The 25529-nt window shown below is 28.5% G+C and overlaps 1 protein-coding gene across 6 annotated transcripts in view; it reads left to right on the forward strand.

The window, feature by feature from the left end:
- The window catches only part of LOC129965492 (plexin-B-like), a 734796-nt gene that overhangs the window by 698310 nt on the left and 10957 nt on the right, over positions 1-25529 (forward strand). For 5 of the 6 annotated variants that reach the window (XM_056079424.1, XM_056079430.1, XM_056079426.1 and 2 more), the window contains 19 exons: positions 4065-5414; positions 14778-14975; positions 16650-16778; positions 17774-17874; positions 18037-18181; positions 18485-18644; positions 18763-18859; positions 18955-19063; positions 19601-19729; positions 19892-19984; positions 20117-20201; positions 20642-20814; positions 21623-21768; positions 21933-22038; positions 22140-22276; positions 22624-22800; positions 23106-23202; positions 24110-24379; positions 25041-25217. In XM_056079424.1, the coding sequence (XP_055935399.1) occupies positions 4155-5414; positions 14778-14975; positions 16650-16778; positions 17774-17874; positions 18037-18181; positions 18485-18644; positions 18763-18859; positions 18955-19063; positions 19601-19729; positions 19892-19984; positions 20117-20201; positions 20642-20814; positions 21623-21768; positions 21933-22038; positions 22140-22276; positions 22624-22800; positions 23106-23202; positions 24110-24379; positions 25041-25217 (3789 nt within the window). In that variant the 5' untranslated portion in view covers positions 4065-4154. The remainder of the gene's footprint in view (positions 1-4064; positions 5415-14777; positions 14976-16649; positions 16779-17773; positions 17875-18036; positions 18182-18484; positions 18645-18762; positions 18860-18954; positions 19064-19600; positions 19730-19891; positions 19985-20116; positions 20202-20641; positions 20815-21622; positions 21769-21932; positions 22039-22139; positions 22277-22623; positions 22801-23105; positions 23203-24109; positions 24380-25040; positions 25218-25529) is intronic. The other variant, XM_056079429.1, reaches the window with a different exon arrangement.

The following is a 25529-nucleotide window of genomic DNA, read 5'->3' on the forward strand; positions in this document are numbered from 1 at the left end:
TATCTAAGTGAACATAATGAAACACATTGGAATTGGACCTGTTTGTAGCCCTAACGAGCTACACAGTCTGCCTCATTGGGAATTTGCCATTAACAAATGGAGATCTATATTTTAATCATTAATATGCATTTCTGTTATGTATTATTCCATTATAGTGCTTTTTATAAGTGCTTATTATAGTAATTTTTTTAATAATTATCTATTGTTTATTGTAAAACTAGATTATATTCGATTTAGAGTCTTTTAGTCGACATTTTACTATGATTCTTTAAGGCAAAAATTTTACTCGTCGTTTTAGTGAAATATCTGTAATTTTAATCAATTCTTTATGCACCAGCAGTTTAAACTTTTATTATATTTCTTACACTGAGTTCTAACTTCGACAATCTTTCGCAATCAATTTTCAACTCTCTGAGCTATTAAATTTTCTATTCGTTTTTTTTTCTGGCATTATTTAAGAATCTTTTAGTTTCAAAATATGTAATATGTAAATATAGCATGGCAGTACAATACAAATGTACTGCCATACATTTATTAAACTACATACATATACATTTATTAAAATGTACATTTATGAAACGATATCTAGAAATAAAATTCGAGTCAGAGTTACTTCAAGTGTTTGGTAAGCATATTTGTTCTTGCATTTCATGAAGTCTCGTAAGATAGTCAAATGTTGATAACATCAAGTTTTCATTCATGTTTGTTTTTGCAAAAAACGTTTGTTAAAAAAATTATTTTCTTATGTAAAATTTCTTTAAGCCTTGATATACTGTTCCCATCGCCTTTAATTTTTCACTGAGTAGTAATTATTAATACATTTAAATAATTCTTTCGTTATGATTAAAAACAATATTTCCTTCAATATAATTGTTTGTTCAATATGAATTTCTAAGGAAAAAATAGTTAGGTATACATTTATCATGTACTATTAAAAACTCAATGAAAAATATTATAAACCCTTAGCCCGTATGGAAACATAAGGCCGAAATAGCTTAGACCTAACGATGAAATACAAAACTTTTTGGAGTTTATTATATTAGCATGTATGTTTTTGTGGAGATGGGAAGGACCACGAGTACGTGGATGAGAAGTTAAGCGGTTAAGTTAGCAGTTTTTCGGTTCCCCGGAAGTTATAAACACTGATGATGTAGGAGTATTGAACTACATATCATTAATAGGCGATAACCTTCGACAGGAAGAATTGGTGCTTAGGCCAATGGTGACTATTTTGTAACTTACATTTATATTCCATTTACTATTCTCGGTTATTTGTCATTCAAATGCACCAATGGCCTAGAGCTAGGCAGAGTTGATATGTTATGAAAATTAATGATATGTTATGAAATTGTAGCAGCATTGGAGATATTCTGGAACGGTAGCTCGGTGATTTGATTTTTAGTGATTTTTTTTACATATTACTAGTTTTACCGTATACTGATATGAATATATTTCAAATCTACTCGGTGCATTTTTTTAATTTTAATAAATATTAGAATTTTTTTTTTTGCTCTTTAATTAGTTTAAAATTAACATGTAATATATATTTATATGTAAACATATTTTAGCAGCTGAGTAGCTGAATAGTAGAAACTTTTGAAATTTTAAAACTTCGATTTATTTCAACACAGGATGTATATTATGTTTAAGAAGAGATGATAAAACTGATGTCCGTTTACATCGCTATACAAGTGCAAAATTTTCAGTGGTTTTACTATGAAATTTTGATTGGGATTTCTTAGGAAAGGGAAATTTAAGTATCTTTAAAAATTGGCCTCCTCTTGCCAATGTTTTAAGTATTAGGGATTTTTATCCCTTCACTCGGAGAGTGAGAAAATCCTGAGACCATCAGTTTTCTAGAGCGCGTGTAGAATTAATTAAATAAAAAGGTGGAATTGCTCAGGAAATAAGAAAAATTTTAGAATGAAGTTAATATGAACTAAATTAAGATTAAAAAATTTGGAAATTAATTAAGATTTAAATTATATATATATATATATATATATATATATATATATATATATATATATATATATATATATATATATATATATATATATATATATATATATATATATATATATATATATATAATATGAAAATTTTCTGAATGTGATGCTCCGAATGCCCTGTATATTTCTACTTTTTATACATGACTTCACTTATTTGTTTTGTTGCGAGAAAAGGTCGTGTCTTACTCTCCCAGACTTCGAAATGAATTCAACGTAACCCTTTTGTAACTTTTTCCATTTAGAACCATGTTTGCTCTGAACAGATGTTATGACAAAAGCACAACAGATCTGTTGAGGTGTGAAAACTTTCAAGTTCGTTTAATTACTTCTGAGTGATTAATTGATAGAGAAGGCATTCTAGATATGCAAGCGGATGCGTTTTCAAACCATGTCTACTACGCGTAATCCGTCACTACCCTCATTATCTGCATAATGGAGCTTTTAGCAAGCGCGCATCGCAATTAACTTTTGTGTTTACATCCGTTTAATTAAAAGCGCAGAACGGGTTGTTCGGGTCAATTTAAAAACCCTCGCAATGTAGGCTGACGGAGGCTCCTGTTATGCAGCCACAATAATCGCTTCACTTCTTGATGTTATTAATGCAACAACAGACGAGAAACTTAATTCCAGAGAAACCGTGTATTACAACTGGTTTGCAGACGATAATGGAGAAATTGAACTGATGCCAAAACGCTTTATCTTAATCGTGAAAATGCAATTATTTATCTTTGTGGTATTAACAAACGATCTCGGATACACTACGACTAAATGCGCTTTCTAATGAGATTATGCATGTAATTAGAGAGTATTGTCCTTCTGTTGTCAAATCAATTCTGCGTGGAATGTATTGGGTTGATTATTAGATTTTTCTAATTTTCACACAGGGAATATATTTAATAAAGTCAAGTAAGATTTTTCACTGGGATATATATACATATGAACTAAAAATTTTCTTTTGCTTTGTGTATTTAGTATCACATTCTTAGAAAAAAAAATATTAAGTGAATAAAAGTTTCGTCTCGCATTAACAGCGAGTTCTTTTATCTTCCATTTCATAGAACATTATTATTCTTTTTCTGTCCGTTTATTTTTTAAGATTCATTTATTCAGTATTGTTTTGTTGATGGAATGTTAATAATGGTGATTTTGTTTTTAAAACTAATATTATGAAGAGCGCTAAATTATTTTCTATAATATCCATCTTCTCTAATTAAAACAAAATACGTTTGATGTTTTAATGTAAAAATTAGACAGAGATCAAAAGACATTTCACTTATTACATTTTTGCCACTTTAAAATAGCCGAAAATGTTGTTTCAAAAATGTTGCTCATCTTTCAGACGCGACACTTCAAAAGACCGAGCATTTTAAAGTAATAATTGTGTGAATAATTTCGTGTCTATCATAAAACTTCATAAGCTTAAAGTAACTTAAATAATTTTGTTTATGTGACATGTAATTAAAATTTCGTTCTGAGTATAAATTTTTTGAAACACGCGTTAATGGTTTCATTTCATTACGTTAATAAATAAATATATATATATATATATTTATTAATAAATATATAGATATATTAATAAATATATATTTTTCTGTATTTTATACTGAAACTACGAAAGAATTTATTCTAATTTGTATACAAATATACCGCTTCCATTTTTAATAGACTGATAGTTAAAAAACTTGGGGGGGGGGAAGGGGTATTCTCAGTATCGAATGCAGTAAATTATTTACTTTTGTGTGTGTGTGTGTATGTGACAAATATAAATCAAATTATTCTTTAGTAGTTGTTCAGTTTCTCCAAATTTTTAATCACTATGCGAAGTATGAAATAAAAATTGTAATTCTTTTAACTGATGAGTGTAACTACATACATGTTTTCTTTTGAAGTAATGATAACATATGATGTTCAAATATCTGTACAATTTCACATGAAAAGACATTTATCTAAAAACACAAACAAGTGGTATTTTATACAAATAAATTATCTATCGTTATTTTCATTTTCACAATAATGATTTATGTTATTAACCTTCAGATTTTATTCTTTCAGGTATGAGCTAAATATGTGGTGCAATTCAGGAAATGGGAAGAGATCTTAAACATTGGAGGAAACTGAGATCCTAAGAGGATCCAGTCTGAGATGTCTTCGATTACTTACTTCCCGTCCGAGGAGGAGGACGACGGACTGGTGCAGGAATGCCCCTGCTCTTCAGATGAGAGGAAGAAAAGAAAGAGGAGAACAGTCAAAACCAGTGGTCAACCTTTCTTCATCAATGTCTTTCACACCGTGCTGCTGGCAGCATGGGCAACTAGCATCTGCCATGCCCAACATGAAGGATCTGTCGTGGCATCCTATCGGACCTATAATGACTCTATCAACTTTACCCATGTTGTTGTGGACTATCAAACTGGACGAGTGTATGTAGGGGCCACAAATTGGCTCTACCAGTTTAATTCTAGCCTAGACGTTGAATCCAACGTCAGAACTGGACCCGTTGAGGACAGCATTCAATGCTTTCCCACCGGTTGCTCTGACCAGCAGCTGTCCACTGCAAATAATGTCAATAAAGTGCTAGTCATAGACCATGAAGCTGGCATGCTCATTGCATGCGGGAGCGTGCACCAAGGAGCATGCAGGAGGCACTCTCTTCAAGACATTGGCAACTACGAGCAATTACTTCCTGTTCCCGTAGCAGCCAACGATGAAAACTCTTCAACTTATGCCTTCATCGGTCCCGCGCGGTACTCGGGATTGTTGCCCTCCCGGGTTTTGTACGTGGCTACTACAAACAGTCGGCTGGGGCCTTACAGAGATGTCGTTCCGGCAATATGCAGTCGGAGTCTTGAACCCAACAAGCTATTTACCATCATCGAACGCTCCTTCTCGTCCATTGCGCGCGTTGATGTCAGCTTCCACTTACGGGACTACTATCTGGTGAACTATATTTACGGATTCCATTCTGGAGATTACGTGTACTATGCAACTGTGCAGCGTAAATCTCATCTTCGAGCTCTGGAAGAGTGGGGCTACATAACAAGACTCTCCCGGGTATGTGTATCCGATGTGGGATACGACACTTACACGGAAGTGACGTTGCAGTGCTTGGGTGAAGATGGTACGGATTTCAATCTTTTACAGGATGCCAGTGTGATAAGGGCGGGGGGAGATTTGGCAGCCGATTTACACATTGACCCAGGATCTGACGTCCTGATTGGAGTATTTGCAGCAAGTAAAGATCACACGACCCGACCTTCAGCCCATTCTGCTGTATGTGTTTATTCTCTGGCAGAGATTGAACAAAGATTCACTGAAAATATTCACATGTGCTACAATGGAAGTGTTTTGACCAGAGACATGGATTACATTGCTGGGAGTATTAATCAGTGTCCAGAACCTGGGGTAAGTTAACATGGATTTATTCTTTTCAATACAATTTCTTCCATAAGTTTGTTAATTTAAAATTTTATTTCTTAAAAAACGCGAATATTTGTATTAAATTCTATCAGGTAGTAATTGTAGAACTAATTTGAAAAACTGCAATTTTCTTGTACTGTAAAAATTGTAATTTCTCTTGGAAAACTTCTAATATTAACACTATGAAACCACGTTCATATCTTGCTAAAATTATCGAGCAAATGCCGATGACACCACATTGGTGGTACGCAAATTTTTATTTATTTTCGAGTTTTTTTTTAATTTTTATTTATATCATGAAAATTATTATTATTTTATTTACTTAATTATTTATTCTACGAAATTTCCCGAAAATGACTAAAAACTGCCAGCGGCAGAAATCCTATCGGCGCCAAACAAAACAATTCCGATCAGACATGCGGTCGACATAGTGTTAACTAATAATTGATAAAATGAATTGAATAAATTCAATATAAAATACACATATATGTTGCTTGACTTAATCTGGTGTAATTAATACCTATTAAACATTTCAGGCATAAATACCAATCTGAACATTTAATCATTTTTAAGTCCATCCTTAAAAAGTAGCTGATTTATATGATGAGCCAAGACACTTAACAATTTTAATAACTACTGTGCGATAAAATTGATATCTTGTAAAACTACCAAGTTTCTTCTAATACTCGTTTTAAATAATTGCATGCTAAAAATTGAGACATTTCAAATACTGAAAGATAGTATTATTTTACTAAAGAAACTTAAACAGAAATGCTATTTCTAAGGTAATGCCGTCATTACTGTTGCTTTTAGCAATATTAAAGTTTTTAAATTACTTCTTGCTAAATTTTTCGTTAATTCACTGAATTTCTTTTTCTTGTAGTTGAAAGTTGGCAGTCAAAAATTTTGTTAAAAATATTCTGAAAAAAAAAAAAAAAACTTAAGCTAGTGAAACATTTAAATGATACGATGATTTCTCAGCTAATTCGTTTTAATAAAACTATAATGATTTTTACCATAATTTGTAATGCGCAATACCAGTTCTTAAACTTAAAATAAATTTTTTTTTCTAAAGAGCGTTTAGCAAAATGACTAAAGAAAAGAAATTTGCGGCGCAGTATTCGTTGTGAAGAACGTTTAAAGAAACTTAGTTCCTAAAATGTTTATACACCTGAAACAACAATTGCTTAGAATTTCATTTTAAAAACGCATCTCGGATAAAAACGAAACGGGAGACCTTTTTATTTAATTTAGTCCACATGCATGCCTCCCTCCCCGCCCTTCTAGTATGCATTATTATAACAGGTAAATATAAGATTCCTCCCCCCTTCTTCCGTCAGAATATATCGTTTTTAAGGCAATCTGTTTGGTGGTTCTGCAGTTTAAAACGGATGAAATGCGTAGAGCAGCTGTTACGCGTTTTGTTTTCTCTGCACGTATTATATATACCTCAGATATTTTGAATCTCATTTGAAAAGCTAATGTGATCGGATTTTTACCGTACACACGTTATGTGTGTGTTGAGAAAAGAACGTTTCCTGTGATATTTGTTCTTTTTCTTTCGTTTACTTATTTTTATTTCTACGCATGCGTGCATTTGCACTTCTGGAAAAGATTTGGTTCAAAGATTCTCACCGTTATGGCATGGAGAATGTCTCTCCTCATTTTTAACTTCTTCTTTTCGATTAGACTATTATGATAATGAAGAGGAAAAGGTAGATGCGTTAGTACTTAGCATATACTGACTGCTCTGTCGTTCGTTACTTTACCAGCTGTAAAGCGAGATCATCATGATAAAGCTGATTTTGATGATATATCTGCTTCGTCTTCATTATCTCTACTGAGAAAGTTCTGCAGCCGTTGTTCTTTTTTATTCCCTCATTTTTTTGCCACTCGTTCTTTCCTCCACGCTGGCTGACTGAGAAAAATGCTGTAATCGAAAAACATACTCGAAATTGAATCTGTGACTGCTTCGTGTTTTTATTACTGAACAACAAATCCATTTGCTTGTACTTTTTTCGCTGTTGGAAAGAATCACCCCGCATCAAACATACTTTTTTTAATGTGTAAAAAAGCCATCTCCTTCGCTGTTCCCTTTTTTTTTTTTTTTTTTTTTTTTAAAGAGTATACTCATTTTATTTGATCCGATTATTAGGATTAATGGAGATCTTCGCAAAAATGTAAGTAAGGAGATGTAGAGTGCTTGAGAATTATTGATGATTAATTTACACTTCATACAATTAATTTCTGTTTTATTTTGATATTAGCATTTCTTCAGTTGTTATAATCACCAGAAGAAAGACTGTTTAGCTTAACTGAGTGTGGGATCCGAATTTCAATTTTTTCTCTTCTTAAAGAATTTTAAAAGAAACAAACTTTTAATATTATTCCGAAATCTCCTTTTGAATTGTGTACGTAATGTAATTACGAAGTATCATTATTTGAACTTATTTCTCTGTATATATATATATAAAAAAAAATGTAAGCGCTATCTTGAAATTTTTATGCAAGGTGTGTACATCTATCAGTTGTTTTGTAAATTTTCTAAAAAATGTTCTTTACTTTTATAAGCATTCTCAAAATTATTAGATGTAAAATTTAAAGCGAAGTTTCAAGGAATTATTTGAATTATTAAAAGATGAAGAAAAGTATACTATGTGAATGGATATTGGAATAAAATTCTGTTAGGATATATTGTCCTATTAGGATATATTACCCTATTAGGATATATTATCCTATTAAGATATTTTATCCTATTTAGATATATTATCGTATTAGGATAATTAATGCTTATCTTACGCTTAAACTAAATTTTAAACTTAAAGCTGAAAAATAAATATAAAAATCAAAATGTTGAATTTTCAAGATTTTCTTTTCATACTTATCAAGTTGCTTTAATCCTTTCTAGGGCCGTGGGAAGTATGCTTCCCACCAAATTTATCAATCTTTGTATGAAATTATGTAGGTTGGCATAAGTTCTGACAGATTTTTTTTAGTAAGTCAAAAACTTAGATGCTTCAGTTCTTTATCTCACACAAAATGATGTGTCTTGATTTGTTACTTAATTATTAATTAACCAAATTAATGAATTAATCAAATTAAATTTATCTAATAAGCTAAATGAATCCTTTTTCTTATTCTAATTTCACGCCTAAAAATATTTTAACATTATATGGCGTTTTAAAAGGTTAAAAAACAACAACCTGAATATTGATTTTTGATGAATATTCGCCTCTTCACCGATTATTTCGCTAAGCTGAGAGTCGATCAATTTCTTTCTTTCAATGAGGCAGTTCATTTTTAACAAAAAAGAAAAACAGGAAAATTACAATCAAATGCATGCACGTATCGATACGAAACAATAAAAGAGAATTCGTTAATCAGGAAGAATTATACTTCAAAGCTCAGATTGATTAATTCCATATATCCAGACAGCATACACTTAAATTATTCTTCCATTTAAATAAACATAAGTTGTATTTGTTAAATTGTCTCTATGATTTGTTTCTTCATGCTACTCGTATCTGTTTTAAATCGAAATATGGCAGAATTCATTCTAACTGGTTGCATTTCTGTTCTGTGCCCGAAGCGGAACGTTTCCAGCGCTTTCTACCTCCTCATCTTCCGATCCTTCATCGTTTTCTTAATCATCCATGTAACAATTTCACCATCTCCCAGGAAGTGAATCACCCTCATTCTTCCTCGTTCATTTACGCAGCGTCCCTATCATTAAATGTCATAATCAGTTACGACATTTAGTTAACACTTCAACAATGGCGTCACTCGCGAACCGTTTCTGCTGAAATTGCAAGACAATGATTTTATTTTATGTATTTTCTTTGAGGAAAAAGTTTATTGGAATATCAGGTTAATAATGAAAGTGAATTGCTTATAGAAAATAAATGTAAATGATTTTATTAGAAATATCAATTGATTTAATAGGTGATTCTTGTTGTAAGAAATATAAAGACTATTTTGGAAATGATATGCACCAAATTTAAAGAATACCGTGTGAATTTTAGTTTTATATAATTTATTTCTTTAGATAGGCTTGAGCTCGTGACCAATCTTAGAAGTGGATTGGTATTTTTTATAGACAGAATTGACGAAGAAATATATAAATTATTTAGTTGGATTATTGTCAGTGTAATTAACATATTTTAATTAACAGTTGTTGATCACTTTTCAGTAATTTTATATTTTATTTCAATTTCTTTTGTGAAGAAATTGAAATGTAACTGACCTCTCGATTCTACAGAAAATAGTATTTATTGTGTTCGCCATAAATTTCATTTACTGAATTTTCTGGATTACTTTTCCATTTTAGAATTTATCTTTTGATTTTTTAAAAGAATTCATTTATTACAACTCAGAACAGTATATTGCCAAACAATTTTCATATAATCCTTTTTTTTTTTTTAAATGGTTTATTTCAAACGATTTCTTTTCCCCCTTCTCCCCCCCCATCACCCCCACCCGTATTAATTTAATCCAATATTAATAAATGCCGTAATAAATCGATTTCATAATTTCTTAAAATATATGCAGAATGTTTTATGATGTAGATATATTGTGTTTATGATAGTGATGTTTTAAGAATTCTTTTAAGCTAAAATTGGCTAATCCTAATGATAGCAAATGATCTTATAAATTTGCTGTTTTTCATGATGTTCATGTTTCAAACAAAAATTCTATTTCATTTGTTAGTATTGTAGGATTATTCTCATCATAGAGCTAGCTGATCTCTATGATACTCATTGACTTAATGGAAATTGTCTACTCATTTAACATTAAAAAAAATCTAATTTCATTCCTATTTGATGTTAGATTATTTTTTTTCTAATTGGTAGTATATTGCCAGTTTTTTAATAAATATCAAATTAACGAACTGCTTTACAATCAGCATATGTCTTTCAGATAGAATAGAAACAGCAAATTTCTAATAGTTTTGACTAATAGCTTTCTGCACTTTTTAATATAGATCTTTCTGAATTTTAAGACTTAGTGTATTTTTTGATAGTACTTTATCGATATTTGTTATTTCAAAATGTATACATTCGACATTCAGTATATTTTTTAAAGTCAAAATTAACCGTAACTGCTTGAAGTTACATAATAAATATTGGTAAGATGATTAAATATTAATTTCCATTATTTTGACGGATGAAGTGTCACATTATTTTTTTTCTTCTATTTCTTGCATATGTGCAAGAAGTTTAATAATTTTTATTTAATTATGTTATTATACTTATTTAATTAGGGGGATAATGGATTGTAAATTACATTTCATTTGAGTGAGAAAAAATTCTGTCTTCATTTTTCACAGATTATTATTATTAATAATAACAACAGCAATAGAAGTAGTATTTATCCACAAATATTGTATGATCTGTCATTGATATACTGTTATCTGTCTTATTGACACAAAGCTTAGTATTTTTTTAGTATGAATATTAATTTAAAATTGAGAACTTCTGAGGTAATTATTAATACCTATAAAATATAAAAATATATAAAAATTATTAAAATATAAAAATTTTATATAATCGAAATGATTCCCGTATTATTTTTTATCTGTCTGTAAGACAGATTTTGCAGATGAAATCGCACTAACATAAAGTATACTGAAGGGATTTGAAAATTATAATGCACAAAATACTATTTTCTCCTTTAAACCCTTTATGTATTTTATATAACTTTATCAACAGATATTTATATAAAATAAACAAATATAACGTATAAAATGGACCTACATTTTATTCGGAAGCTTTATATCAAACCCAGAATGACATATGCTGCACCTTGAATTGAATGTAAATAAAGTCCAGTTAGTTTCTATCATTTCATAAGTCTTCCGTAATTAAATATCTTATATTAATAAACACATCTTAGAAATTATTTTTGGAAAATTGATTAATACAAATCGATGTAAGATTTAGCATATAAACTTAACTTATTATTTAAAGATAATATTTATGAACAATCGTGGTTATTATTTAATATTTTTGAAGCTAATTACGTTGAACAAAATTTGTAACTGTCAAAAATTTATGAAAAAAAATTAACATTATAAAAGGAATAGCAAAATATTTAAAATAATAAGTATTGAAATTTGTTCCGATATTTTTATGACTCCTGATTATTAATGTGCCTGATATCAGATGTTTGAAACTAAAAAGAGTAAATAATACTACAACATTTTATTGAATTTCAATAAAATTATTTTAACCAGATTGTTTTTTGTAGCGGAATAAATATTTATTTGTTATTCCCAGCTGCTTTTCGCCTATGAGAATTAAAGCTCTTTTTGTTTTCAAGATTATAGTATTCGTACTCTAAAATATCGATGTTTTAAACTATTGTATGCGGAAAACGAATTTTGAGAATAGGATTAATTTGTAACTGCAGAATAGTAAACAGTATTCCGCTGGCTGTCGTACTAATATCATTTGCTTTATCAATTTCTCTTGAAATTTATGGAGATTTTGTTACATCTCATTGTTTATTTCACATAATAATTCTTTAAAATCCATGTAACAAATTATTGCTTTTGTGAAATAGGAAGTCACAGCATTTTATAATATATTTTATAGTGTATATGCAACATTTCTGTGGATTTCTTCTCTTTTAAATTTATCGTTTTGCAACAGAATAGCACTGTAAGAGCTTTCAGGGAACTGTTACAGAATTATTCTGCGAAGAATAGTCAAAGTAGTTATTAGTTAATAGTCAGAATAATTAAATCGACAAAGCCGAAAAAAAGGATTTCGATTATCTCCTTAATCCTTTTTTGTAATATATCTATTATATGCCAGGTTTTAATGCAAATTTGATTCTGTCAGAAGGAAATCTGAAATATTTATTAATTGTACCAATTTTTAAGAAAATTACCAGATTAATTTTATTTTTTATTTATATTTACTATTTATTTATTTGCTATTATTATTTTAAATGACAGTTGGATGATTTTTATTTTGTAATTTGTAAAATCATGTTTCTGTAAGTAAGCAATTTTTTTTTTTAAAAAATTGATTGATAATCTTTATTTTATCAGTTACTTTGTTTTAAATGAAATGCCATTGAAATCCAAGCGTATTTACATTTCAGTATGTGATTTATTATATGAAATTTTCTCTAACGAAAGACTTAAGTAAAAATTCTGTGTTCGTGTTAGAAATAAAAATTCTTATTTTATTAAAATTTGCAGTCGCTTATATTTTTAAGAGTATTGTAAATCGTTAAGAACGCATTTCCGAAACAACATTCATTTTCAGAATATAGCGTAAATGTATACAAAGACAACTAAAATTACAGTTAAATAATACTTTACATGGCCTGCAGACAGAATGTATGGATCTTTAAATAAGCATTTACCAAAAGCACTGGAGAATTTACACAAAAGGGCATAATTCAAGAAAATAGCTGCATCGAAGTTCAAAATTCCGAAATGAGTTATGGAACAAATTATTCTGCTTAGTTAAACAGGAATGTTTTTTTCCATCCAACTGCCGATGGCTTTGTGACAAAGGAGTAAATTGTTTTCAAAAACAATCGTATCTTGCAAACAAACATCCATTTTTGTTCAACGCGAGTCAACTTTCCATCGTTTATTAAATCGGTCCTTTGTCTTCCACGGAAGTTTGCCTCGTCTCTCTGTCTTTGTTCCTGGACCAAAAGGCCTTTTCTCTTGGAATGGATAAGAACCGGGTTTACTCATCCCTTGTTAGATGCACGAGGAACGACAGAAATATTACGCATAATGTAATAAAGGTATTTATTGTAAAGGTGATTAGGATCGTTGGGGTGGGCAGCGCTGCTGCACCGGAAACTGAATCATAATGACGAGTGCTAGTTTCAATGGTAGAAATTCATCTGCCTATTCTTCGGCAGACGGCGCTCCATGGCAAATGGATGGAAATTGTTTTACTGTGATGGATAACTGTGATAAATCTCGATAAAGCTGACCTGGCTTAAATTGATTATTTTTCTTCTATATTTCCTGAATTGCTATCCCTATTATTGGAGTCTAGGATCTTTATTCTACAATGATGATTGTACTGAAATGGTTAAATTGAACAAAAGATTTTCACAATAGTAATATTGCCAGCGCGACTTATACCTAGAATTTATTATTTAAATAAATAGGTCTCAATTTGGAAATATCGAGATTTGCCTTTTACCATTTTATTGCATCTCAAGTTATATTTATACGTAATTTCGTCTTAATATACGTATATACGTAATTTTATCTTAATATGTTGTTTTATTTGGATCGTATAGTAAAAAAATGCATTAGATATGGGAGACGTCCAATAATCTCCCCCCCCCCCAAATGTTACACGAATAGAGCAAGAAAGTCATCCATCTGAATGTTTTAATAGTCTTATCCTATTTAATGAATTAAATAATGGAACATTAATACAACAGCATTTTATGTAAATAACATTTTATTTAATGATTCGCTTCGTTTAAAGATGCATTTTTAAAGAGAATGTAATTTGTTAAGTAAGAGTAATCTTTTATGTGATACCGCCTTATAAAACAATTTTTATTTCTTGCAAACAATTACTCAATTGATTTCACACGCGTGATAGTTAAAATGGTATTTTATTGCTATAAAATATAAGTTTCAATAGTTACAATTGTTCCCGTATATTTATTAAAATGATGAATGTTTATCCTATAATAACTACATTATTAATGAAAATTTGTTATTTAGCATATTGTGTGTTTCTTAAAATGATGAATCTACGCTTTAAAATGCATTTCGACACACATACCGAAGGAAAAATATATACATATAATCGGATGCAAGTTGCTTAAATTTCCATCATTTAGCATTTCCATTTCTGGCCAATAATATCTTACAAAGTTGTTGGTAGGAAAATAAAGATGTTTGGTGTTTATCTGAAGGAAATTGATCAGAGTTTAATTTATATTAACTATCTAGCGCTAATTACTCATAAGCTACAAAATAGTTTCGTACCGAATGATTACCATTAAGACATTCTAAACATTAATGTTCTAAGCGTATTGCATACCAAAGAAAAATTTCTTTTTAAAAAAGGATATTTAAATATTAGATTTAGACATAATTTATTAGAATAATATAACAGACCTATAGATTTGAGCCATTTTGAAATGCGAAAAAATTTACTTTTTTATAAAAATCTTTGCAATTTATTTTATTTTATCATTTATTCATTCATTTATTTTACTGTTTATTTTTATTTCATCATTTATTTATTGATTTATTTTGAATATTTATTTTATTTTATTATTTATTTATTTATGTTTTTGTTTATTTATTTTTGATTTCATTATTTTATTTTTCTCCCATTCTGATAGGTTTTTTTATTTGTTTCACAGAAAGCCGGAAATATACTGAACTTTTGCAATGAAACCGTCAAGTTGAATGGTTCAGTTCCAATATCTTCTATGGCTGCTATTGTGTATTCTAATACCACTTTGACCGGCGTTGCTCTGGCTGTTACAGGGCAGCATACTGTTGCTTTTTCTGGAACTGGTGATGGTGCATTGAAAAAGGTAAAGTGCTTTTTTTTTAAAAAAAAAAAAAATCTATTTCACTATATCATTTGTAACTATTATTTCTCTTTTTTGCATTAAAGATTTTATATTTATGAATATCTGTATTTAATTGACTAACATTCTAAATAAATCTTTTTTTATATACACAGAATTTCTAATAAGAAAAATCTCTCTATATATCATATCTAATAAATGGAGGTCAATGTTCAGTTCCAAATTATGTAGAATATTTTTTTTATAGTTGCATCGTCTGCGAAGCTTGTGGTTGCCATAATGTGCGTAGTTAAACTGCGATTCCATCTCCTCGATATGCAATTAATTTAATAGTTAAAATTCGATTTTGATATATGTGACATATTTCATTGTTACTTGTTTCAGAACAAAATGTTTATCATGTTCTATCATTTTCCTTAACTTTTACATTAAATTGATCATTAGTTGGCTTAACACATTTGAATTGTCATTCTATTTTGAAGACACAGCTAGGATATCTTAGGATGGTATTTTAATTTTAATCCGTTATTCTCTGAACTGGACTCCTTCCTCAAAGTTATTTATCATACAGTTTGGAGAAGAGGCTTGGTGCAATCCATTATTTCGCCATCCTGAATCAGACTGTGACCATGGGTTTAATTTTTAATCAATAAATAGTATGATTGTATGAAATGCGATAGAAATTTTTAGATATATGAAAATCGTTTGTTTCATGTTCCGTTAACTTTGTTCCCAAAAAAATAAAAACTTTTATTTGCTCTTTTTTTTTTTTTTTTTTTTAAGGATTATGTTTGCGCATATTTGAAAGTTAAAATCATATTGTTTTTTTTTTTTCAACTTTGTTCTTATTTTATTTTAAATCTAAACTTTATTTATTTTCCAAGCGCTATTAAAAAGAATGAGTTTTATTGAGAATTCGTTTCTTTTATTAAATTACGGGGTTATAAGGAAATAATGCCTATATTAAAAAAAAAATCGAATTTAAAATTTAAATAAAGGAAGTGATATATGTATTTCAGTAAAAAATTGTTTTTTACAAAGTGTTTTATATCTGCGCAATTTCGGAAAGAGAGTTGAAAATAAATGCAAATAGCATTCTCTCTCCATGTATCGTTGTCAATGTTTTTGCAAATTATTATCCATTATATAAATGAAATTTTATCAAAAAAATTATGGTATTATTATATAAATATGTTTAAGGATAAAACAATTTCCTCCTTCGCTCTTTTTAACTATTAGAACTATAAAAATCTAAGTTTTAAGGAGAGTTATTTTTATTGTACTTCCTAGAAAATTTCGGATTCTAACGATAGAAACAACTATACATTCGTATTATATTCCTGCATTACGTACTATTTGATTGTTCTTATTGTTGCATTTCGAGGATGGAAAACATATTTATACATCTTTCTCTTTAAAGATTAATTAATATCAAACTATAACATTTCATCAAAAAATATGTAACTATGCATAAATACTTATAATTTTAAAAATATTCAATTTAGACATTTTTTATTAACATTAGTTCCCATATGTTTCGATATATTATATAGCATAAGTTTCTGTACAAATAGATTTGTAAGGCAAATAAATGATAATTGTTTTGACATTGTGGCATAAAGATTCCTTTTGTTCAAATATTTCAAAAATCTCAATTTGCATTCCTTAAATTTTCAGCTACTCATAACAAATAGTATGGAGGCAGAAGAATTTGAAGAAGTGGTGGTGGACTCTGGGAATCCAATAATAGCTGATGTTGCGTTAGATCCCACTCAACAATATGTATATGCTGCTTCGCCATATAAGGTTGGTGAAAATTATTCAGCTATCTCTAAAAAAAAAGTTTATAAAAAAAATTGTATGTTTTTAAATGATATTGATATATTAAGTGTATAGTGCCAAATGCATATAATTTTTTCCTCTTCCTTGTCATAATTAACTTAAAATTTTTTAATCAACACATCACGACCATATTTTGTCGCATTAATGTTTTTTTGAAACTGTTGTTAATTGCCCTAATGTATCTGAACTTTAATTAACTGATGAAATAATATGAGTCTAGAGTTTATAATATTTTATGTTGAATTTACATGTTTTTATATTTCACTTACGTACATATCTAAAAAATAATTGATATTGTAGAGCCTCGATTACCCGGGCTTCTATCAATCGAGGTGATTGGTTGAAAATCGTAATATGTTTTTCATTCCTTTATAAAGTCAACGAATCTTTCAGAAAGAATATCAAAATTGGCATTGGGACAGATTTTGAAGACGGAAAGTCTTTTTAAAGAACATTAAAAATAAATGATCTTTTATAAATCACGAAGTTATTTAAAAAGAATTTTTTAAAAAAGCACATTTCCATTCTTAAATATTTTAACAGTGCTGTGATCCAGTTCTAGGCATTTTCGGGGGGGATAGATCTTTAAGTGTGTCAAAGTTAAACGAAGGAGGGGAGTTTTTTTAGAAAGGGAGCATTCCTTAAAAGTCACCTGAAAAATAATAGTAAATAACACAGCAACATCGCGAATCCTCTTAAACTCTTTTATTAATAATGAATAAAAGAGTTTGTTAAAATGCTAATTTGTGATTGTACTTGTGGATTCCTTTTTATAATTTCAAATAAACCATTTATGAAAACTTTATATAAACAAAAGAACTCTTTGTTTATCATGTTTTCTATTACCCGATGTGATTAAAGTTCCAATCAGTATGGCTAATTGAAATTCTACTATGTAAAATTGAAATATATTAGATTTGCATGATAAATTGAATATTAATTTCCAATATTAATTTCAGATTAGCAAAATACGTATAGAGGCCTGTCAACAATATAATACCTGTGATAAATGTCTTCAAGCAAGAAATCCTTATTGTGGATGGTGCTCTCTAGAAAGAAGGTATGGTGGTTTTATTTAAAATGATTGTTAACTTTTAGCTTATGCATCAATAAATCCCATAATTGCTTTAGACAAGGATTATGAATATTTTCTTCATAAATATAAACTATTCATTCCTCTGTTGTTGCTAGTTTACAATTTTAATTGAATTTCTCATCATAGGTGTACAATCAAAGCTGCCTGCCAGAATGCTACTTGGTCCTTTAGTGATCGTAGTTCCCCACGATGGCTGTCCTTGGAAACTAAACAATGTATAGATTTTCAGGCTGTAAGACCTGATCAGCTGCCTTATAACAGCATGTCTGTAGTAAGTTTGATTTTTTCTCCATATTCTAATCCTATTTTATTTGAATTTCAATTAAAATGTGTTCTGAGTACCACAGTCAAGTAATTGTTTTTAAAAAAATGAGCCAAGTCACAATGTTTTCCATCTGCTGTGCTTGAATTTCACACATATTGATTTATGTAATTACTTCTTTTAATTTTGTGTGTCAATAATAATAGTAGTAACTGACAAAGTGATTAAATTCCAATTCATGTTGGAATCAAAATTTTTCTATCATATTTCAGATTTATTTATGGAACTTATGTTTCATTTTTAATTTTTCAGGTAGAGCTAGTGATTCATCAGTTGCCACAGTTACCTTATGGTGCTCATTACTTATGTGTTTTTGGTGAAAGTGCACCTATTCAAGCTAGAGTAACACATAGTGGGTTAGCTTGTATGACACCTCTTGTAACAGCTCGACCACCTATTTTACCAAATGATGGTAAGAAGCTTCTTTCACTATTTAATTTAAACTGTAATTGTTTCATTTGCTTCTAAAGGATGTATTCTAATAAGTTATTTTAGAACCATTTTTTAATATTTTAATATATTTTTTTTAGATCATGTAATTGTTAACTTAGCAGTTCGATCCAGTGAAACTGAAACAGATTTTATTCATCGGCCATTTGTATTTTACGATTGTGAAGTACATAAAACGTAAGTTTTTTTAATTTCATTATAAGTTTATTATTAGTTTGAATTAATATATATAATATTTATTTGACATATTTATCATTGTTATTTTAATGCAGGTGTAAGGCTTGTGTGACAAGTACTTGGGCTTGCAGTTGGTGTGTACATGAAAATACTTGTACAAGTAATGCAACAACATGTTCTCGAAGAGTTATTGTTGGAGAAAGTGTAAGTTAACAAAATTTGGTACTTTTTACTATAACAAACAAATTTATTACAACTTAGATTTTAAATAGTGCATTTTTCGTATTCTTGTGAAATTATATTTAAAATAAAGGTGTAATTATAGTGACTGAACAACAATTGTTGGACAATACAATTACTGTTTAAAAATGTATTGAATACTTATTATTTTTATATGTAAATGTATTTTATATTTAAATATACGTTTTTGGAGTGAACAATTATAAATTATAACACTAGCTATTTAAAACAGTAGAGTTCATGTATGACAAAGTTAAAACATTGAAAAGAAGTAAATCTTTTGATCATCATTAATAATTTGCGACATTTTGATTTGGATATTATGAGTGGAATTCACATATTTTTTTTATAATACTGGGGGTGGGGAAGGAACCTTGTTACTTTTAGAAAATTATATTTTAAATTTTTTTAAAAATCAAAATTACAAAATTTTTAGATTATATGATACATTTTGTATCAGTTTTGGAATACAAACTTTATTAATTCTATTTTTGTTTTCAGAATCCTCAGAATTCATTAATCAAAGGAAGACAGCATTGTCCCAGTTTCAACATAGATGATGAAATTTTACTACCTAATGGTGTACGCAAAGAAATATCCATAGGTGTCAAGAATTTATTAACACCCTTGGTATGTATTTGTGTATCATTCTACAGTTTATTTGGAATGAAATGTAAATTTGACTTTCTATACTTTATCAAAATATCTCATAATTGTGGATTTAAATTTTGTACGAATGAATTTCAACCCTTCCAATATTCATGTTACAAGTTCTTTTCATTTATATTATAGGAAGGATTTCAATGCGTTGTTGAAATTGAAGGAGCTAAAGAAAGAGTTTTTGCTCGTGTTAGAGACAACACTGTAATATGTGCAGAAAATATGGTATGTTCTAATGCATAATATAATGATAGTACTTTTTTTATACTAAATTTCATTGTTGTTAAATAGTAATTCTTTCTTATAATTGAGATAAAAATAAGGATTTTTTCTTTAATGATTTTTTTTCTTCCATAGTATACTTATGAAGCTGAAATTGGACAAGTGCAAGCATCTTTAACTGTTTTGTGGAATGGGGATACTTTCATTGATAAAACAAATGGTAATATATATATATATATAATATATATTAATCTGTATCAGAAATGCTGAACTGTTTAAATGCTTGATTCTGTTTATTAGTTATAATTCACTGCAAGATTAATTTTCTGTTCAACAAAATTTAGGTTAATGGAAAGTTAGGATATATTTTTGAGAAGCTGTAATAACTGAATTGAAAATATAAGAAAAATTATAATAGTTTCGATACAATTTTGCTTTCTAGTAATATATCATTATTATATTTTATGAAGTAACTTTAAAAAATAGTTTACCAAATGCATTTTATACATTAACATATAATCACTTGAGAACTCTACTATATTCATTTTCTCTATAAAAATAATTTTTATGATATTTAGCTTTTTGCATGTAGCTTCTTGATTCAATATGTTTTTTTATACATGTATTGGGTAATCATTAATTTTATTTATTATTTTTTAGTGACCTTGTATAAATGTCACCTATTGGGAAGCCATGGGGGCAGAGCAGATTGTTCTCTCTGCATGACAAGAGAACGGAAGTATCAGTGTGCTTGGTGTGGCACATCTTGCAGCTACAGTGAGAGTTGTATTGATCCAGTAGCCACATCCTGCCCACCTCCTCATATTGACTGGGTAATTTTTTCAACAATATTAAATACTTCAAACTGTCAAATGTTAATGTGATACTATTTCGTAATTGTTTGATTACTTCATAAGGCCTGCAGGATACAAAAAATCATTCAAAATGCTTTATAGTACTGTTGATTAAATTTTACATTAACAAATTAACATGTAGTTACTTTTTCAGTAATTGTTTTATGAGATTATTTATTGTTTAAAATTTGTAATAGATTATTAATTAAAAATGAATAAATCATAACATTTTTTTTTTCAATAATTTTGGGACACATTACACAGAAACTATTTTTACACTTTAAAGTAAGTTATTCATTCATACCAGTTTTATTACTTTAAACAGCGTGTTCTCTATTTTTATAAAATTTTCAAAATATTTTAAAGTATATTTTGCAATTTTATTTTTCATTATTTTAGTTGCATTCATAATTTTTCTTATTACTTGAATAATTTTATACCTACAAATGTTGCAACAATATTATATACATTTATTTGTTTACATGTTATCATAATTGCTATAACTAAGAACATATTTAAAAAAAAAATAAAAGTAGGCTAATCTTAGCCTGCAGTATTATCATTGTCCCTTTTATTTTCCCCCCTCCCAAATCATCATTCCTAACTTGGTAAATCAAACTTTTGAAATAATTTTGCATTTGGATTTTCAGTGACAAAGAATTTTTGTTCGTTTGATAGCAACTTAGAAACTATCATTTTTGTTTTCAAATTTATTCATAAAAATAATTTTAAAACCATTTTTTAAAATTCTTATGGAATCCAATATTTTTATTCATATGTATTTCAGATACATCCCCTGAGTGGTCCCTTGGAAGGTGGAACTCTTGTAACAATTGAAGGCAGCAACTTGGGGTCTAGTGAAGAAGAGATACAGGATAAGGTTACTATTGGTGGCATTCCATGTATTCCAGTAGAATACAGTATCTCGGTTAGGTAAGCCTATTGAATTTTATTTAAAGTTAGAAAAATTTTCAATTTTTGAAAAATTGTTTCATTAAATGTCGGTGTTTTGTAGTTCACATTAAAATTATTATATGTATAATTTTTTTATGTATGTACTGTTAGAATATATATAAATATATTTTTTTAAAATTTAGAATCGTTTGTCGAACTGGTGTAAACTTGAGTGGCCCTATGCCTGCTGTAGTTGTTGTTGGAAATAGAGCAGGTGTCACACGAGCTCAAGAAAAATTCCATTATAAGGTACTTTTCATTTATTTTTGTTTGCTGTATGAATTATTATCAAGTAAAAGTGTTTTTAAAATGAATCGTCTTTTTAATTTCTATTTTTCTGAATATTTCAGGCTGTGGAATTAACAGGTGTATATCCAAATGTTGGTCCACAATCTGGAGGAACTAGATTGTATCTTAAGGGATCCAATCTGAATATTGGAAGTCACGTTGAAATAATGCTGGATGATTTGCCTTGTAGAGTTGAGAGGTATAATCTTTTTAGATGATAAAAATTTGATTTGATTTGATTTTGAAACTTCATTCCAAATATTTATAGAATAATTGAAGTCGGAAATAAATTAGTAGAATCAGAATAACTGTAAAATATTTCCATAATTTCTGATAAATAAAGGCTGATATTTGTTATATTTTTATAATGTATGTTTGGCTTATCATTTAATCTTTTGTTCCTTATTTAAAGTAAAATTTCACATATTAAAAGTTGTTTAATAAAATATCTTTTAAAAAGCATTTCCTTTTTTAAATATATGATTTATAGCAGCAATTGATATTAAAATTATATCTTATAGTAAATTTTTTTTTTAACAATTTCAGGTCCTTAGCAAGCAGTAGTCAAATTAGTTGTAGAACAACTCGATCTCCAGTGCCTTCTTATGAGGTGTCTCAACTTATTCTAAGAATAGACGGTGCTAACATTACTTATCCCAATCCTTTCACCTACACTGCTGATCCTACATTGCGCTACATCCACCCATTAAAGAGTTTTATGAGGTAATTAAAACTTAAATTCATTAAATTCAAATATTTGATTTTTATTATTTTTTTAATTGTATTCATTATTTTAAGAAAAATTATGTTTCTTAAAAATAATGTAATGTTAATGTGTTTCTATGTAATTTAAAAACTATGAATGGCCGTATTCTAGAATTTTAACCATCATACTTATTGCAATTTTTCTTCGAAATTACATTTGTTATTTCTTATATGCATTTTTTAGCTTAGAAAATCATGTTATCTTTCATATTGTTGTGGCATTGAATATAATTAATAACAGAGCAATTTTACATTCTTTTTAGTGGTGGTCGTTATGTAAAGGTGATGGGCACAAATCTGACATCAGTTCAACAGCCTAGAATGGTCGTTTTCAACGAACATAATGTGGTTAATGAAACGGTATGTTTAAAAAACTGTCATTTGTATTTTCATTTATTGTGTTTCCATTAAAATATTCAAATGAGACAAAAGAAATACAATTCATATTTTATTTCCATCTATAGATATATTATTCTATTTATATATACACATATATTTTACTATTGTTTTTCCAAACACTTTTCCACTTCTTCATTCCGTTCCGAAAACAGTTCTTGACAACACTGCTATAAATTAATAAAAGTATATCATTTACATAGATTTTGCAAGATTTTTTTCAGGCCTCCAAAATATATTATTTTTGATTCACTTCATTCCTTTGAATTTTAAAATATTACTGTTGAATTTTTTTGATATTGGAATAATTGGTTGTAAGAAGGTGAACAAACCTATAAAATGGACAACCATTGAAATAAATACTAGTATCAAGTTAATAAATTGTAAAACCTTATTAGTAGAATCATAAAGCTAGTAATGAATTTTCTCTAACCAATTGAAAATTCATTGTATTTTAGACATATGATGTTTATTCACTCTCTCACATACCAATATTTTCTTGGCCCAATTGTTGAAGGTAATTCACTGTATTCTATTGGAATGTCCAAATTATAATGGCTGGTGTCTGAATTTTTTCCTCCAAAACAACCACCTGTCATTAAGCATATGATTTAGAGAAGCAACTTCATATATATTTTTTTCTCATTTTCAACTTCATGAAATTTTTTCTCTTATTTAAGTATACCCAAATTTTACTGAATTTCATTTTACATGTATTAACACAAAATTGTGCTATTAGCTTTTTAATCCAACACAACTTTAATGTTTTGTTTAATGTAATATAGCAAACATACTTCATGACTTTTTTGCCAAATCAAAAATATACTTTGCACAGTTTTCATAATGTAAATTCTAAATTTGCTTTGCTTAGGTATGCCATGTTACCAATGCATCAACCATGTTGTGCCCTTCTCCTGCTGTGCGTCCTGATTCACTGAAGTTGCGCAGTCAGCATTGGCGAAGCTATGATGAAATGCGTTTGAAGATTGGATTTATCATGGATGATGTTCAGCCTGTCCGAGAAATGCAGAACTACTTTCCCACATTGCCTAATGAAATAATTTACGTTCCTGACCCTAAGTTTTATGTGCTCAGTAAAGATGGAGTAAAATTATATAAAGGAGAATCTTTAGTCATTGAAGTGAGTTTCCATTTATCATTCATTATATCTATTATGTTATTGTTTATACATGCAGAATTATATAGGTATGGTTTTAAAGACTGTCTTACAATTCAATATGTTCTTCTTTTACTGCCTTTTTTCTCATTTCAAAAAGTAAATAGCCAGAATGAAAAATTAAAATCAAGAATTATAATTAGTTTATCAAAATTGATGTCTGTCTTTTTTAAAAATAACATTTGTCATGCCTTTGAATTAGGATTAAAACACAAATTTTTATGCAGAATCTGCCAACAAATGTCAGTGGCATGAATGAAAATGTTAACTTTATGAAGCCAGCTACAATAATTAAAAAAATGTTCAGTGTTCATAAAAAAAACATGATAAATTTTAAATTTGCCAATAAATGTCAATGGCATGAATGAAAATTTTAACTTTATGAAACCAGTTACAATAATTTTTTTTAAAAGTTCATTTTTCATAAAAAAACATGAAACATTTTGTGAAGAAATCTTTCATGAATGTTCATAACAGGAAAGATTTTGAGAGCTGAATTTGGTTTAAAGCTATTTTGCTAAATACTTGGCAAAGAATTTAATTTTTATTAATTGGAAAAATTATTATTCATTATTCTCTTATTATTTTAAAATTGTTTATTAAAATTACATGGTTCTTATTAAAGGGTGAAAACATGAGACTTGCCAGTACTGAAGGAGAAATTAATGTTACCATTGGAACTCGTCCCTGCAATTTAACATCTCTCAGCATGACACAGTTAGTATGTTTGCCTCCTGAAGTTCAACCTCCAGGCACTGATGAAATGGGCCGAAAAACTGAGAACAGTCTACCATTGGTAGTTGTAAGTATTAGAAATATTATTTTATGCGAATATGAATTAATCAACTGCTTTAAAATTTGTAAGCTATTTGTTGCAATATTATTCTTGTTAACTAATTATAAGTGAAACACACATAGTCTATGAACTGTTGCAATATATCAGCTATTAAGCGTATATTTATAAATTCATTATGAGAACTATCATGTTAAAATTGATTATTCTATCAAGATAATTCTGTAATATTTTTCTTTCTGATATTGTGATGTTGACATTAAATTAAAAATTTAATATCAATTCTGTCTTTAATTTAATACTTTGCTAAATTTTTTGATT

Source organism: Argiope bruennichi, chromosome 4, assembly GCF_947563725.1.
Source record: "Argiope bruennichi chromosome 4, qqArgBrue1.1, whole genome shotgun sequence".
NCBI classification, from domain to species: Eukaryota; Metazoa; Arthropoda; class Arachnida; order Araneae; family Araneidae; genus Argiope; species Argiope bruennichi.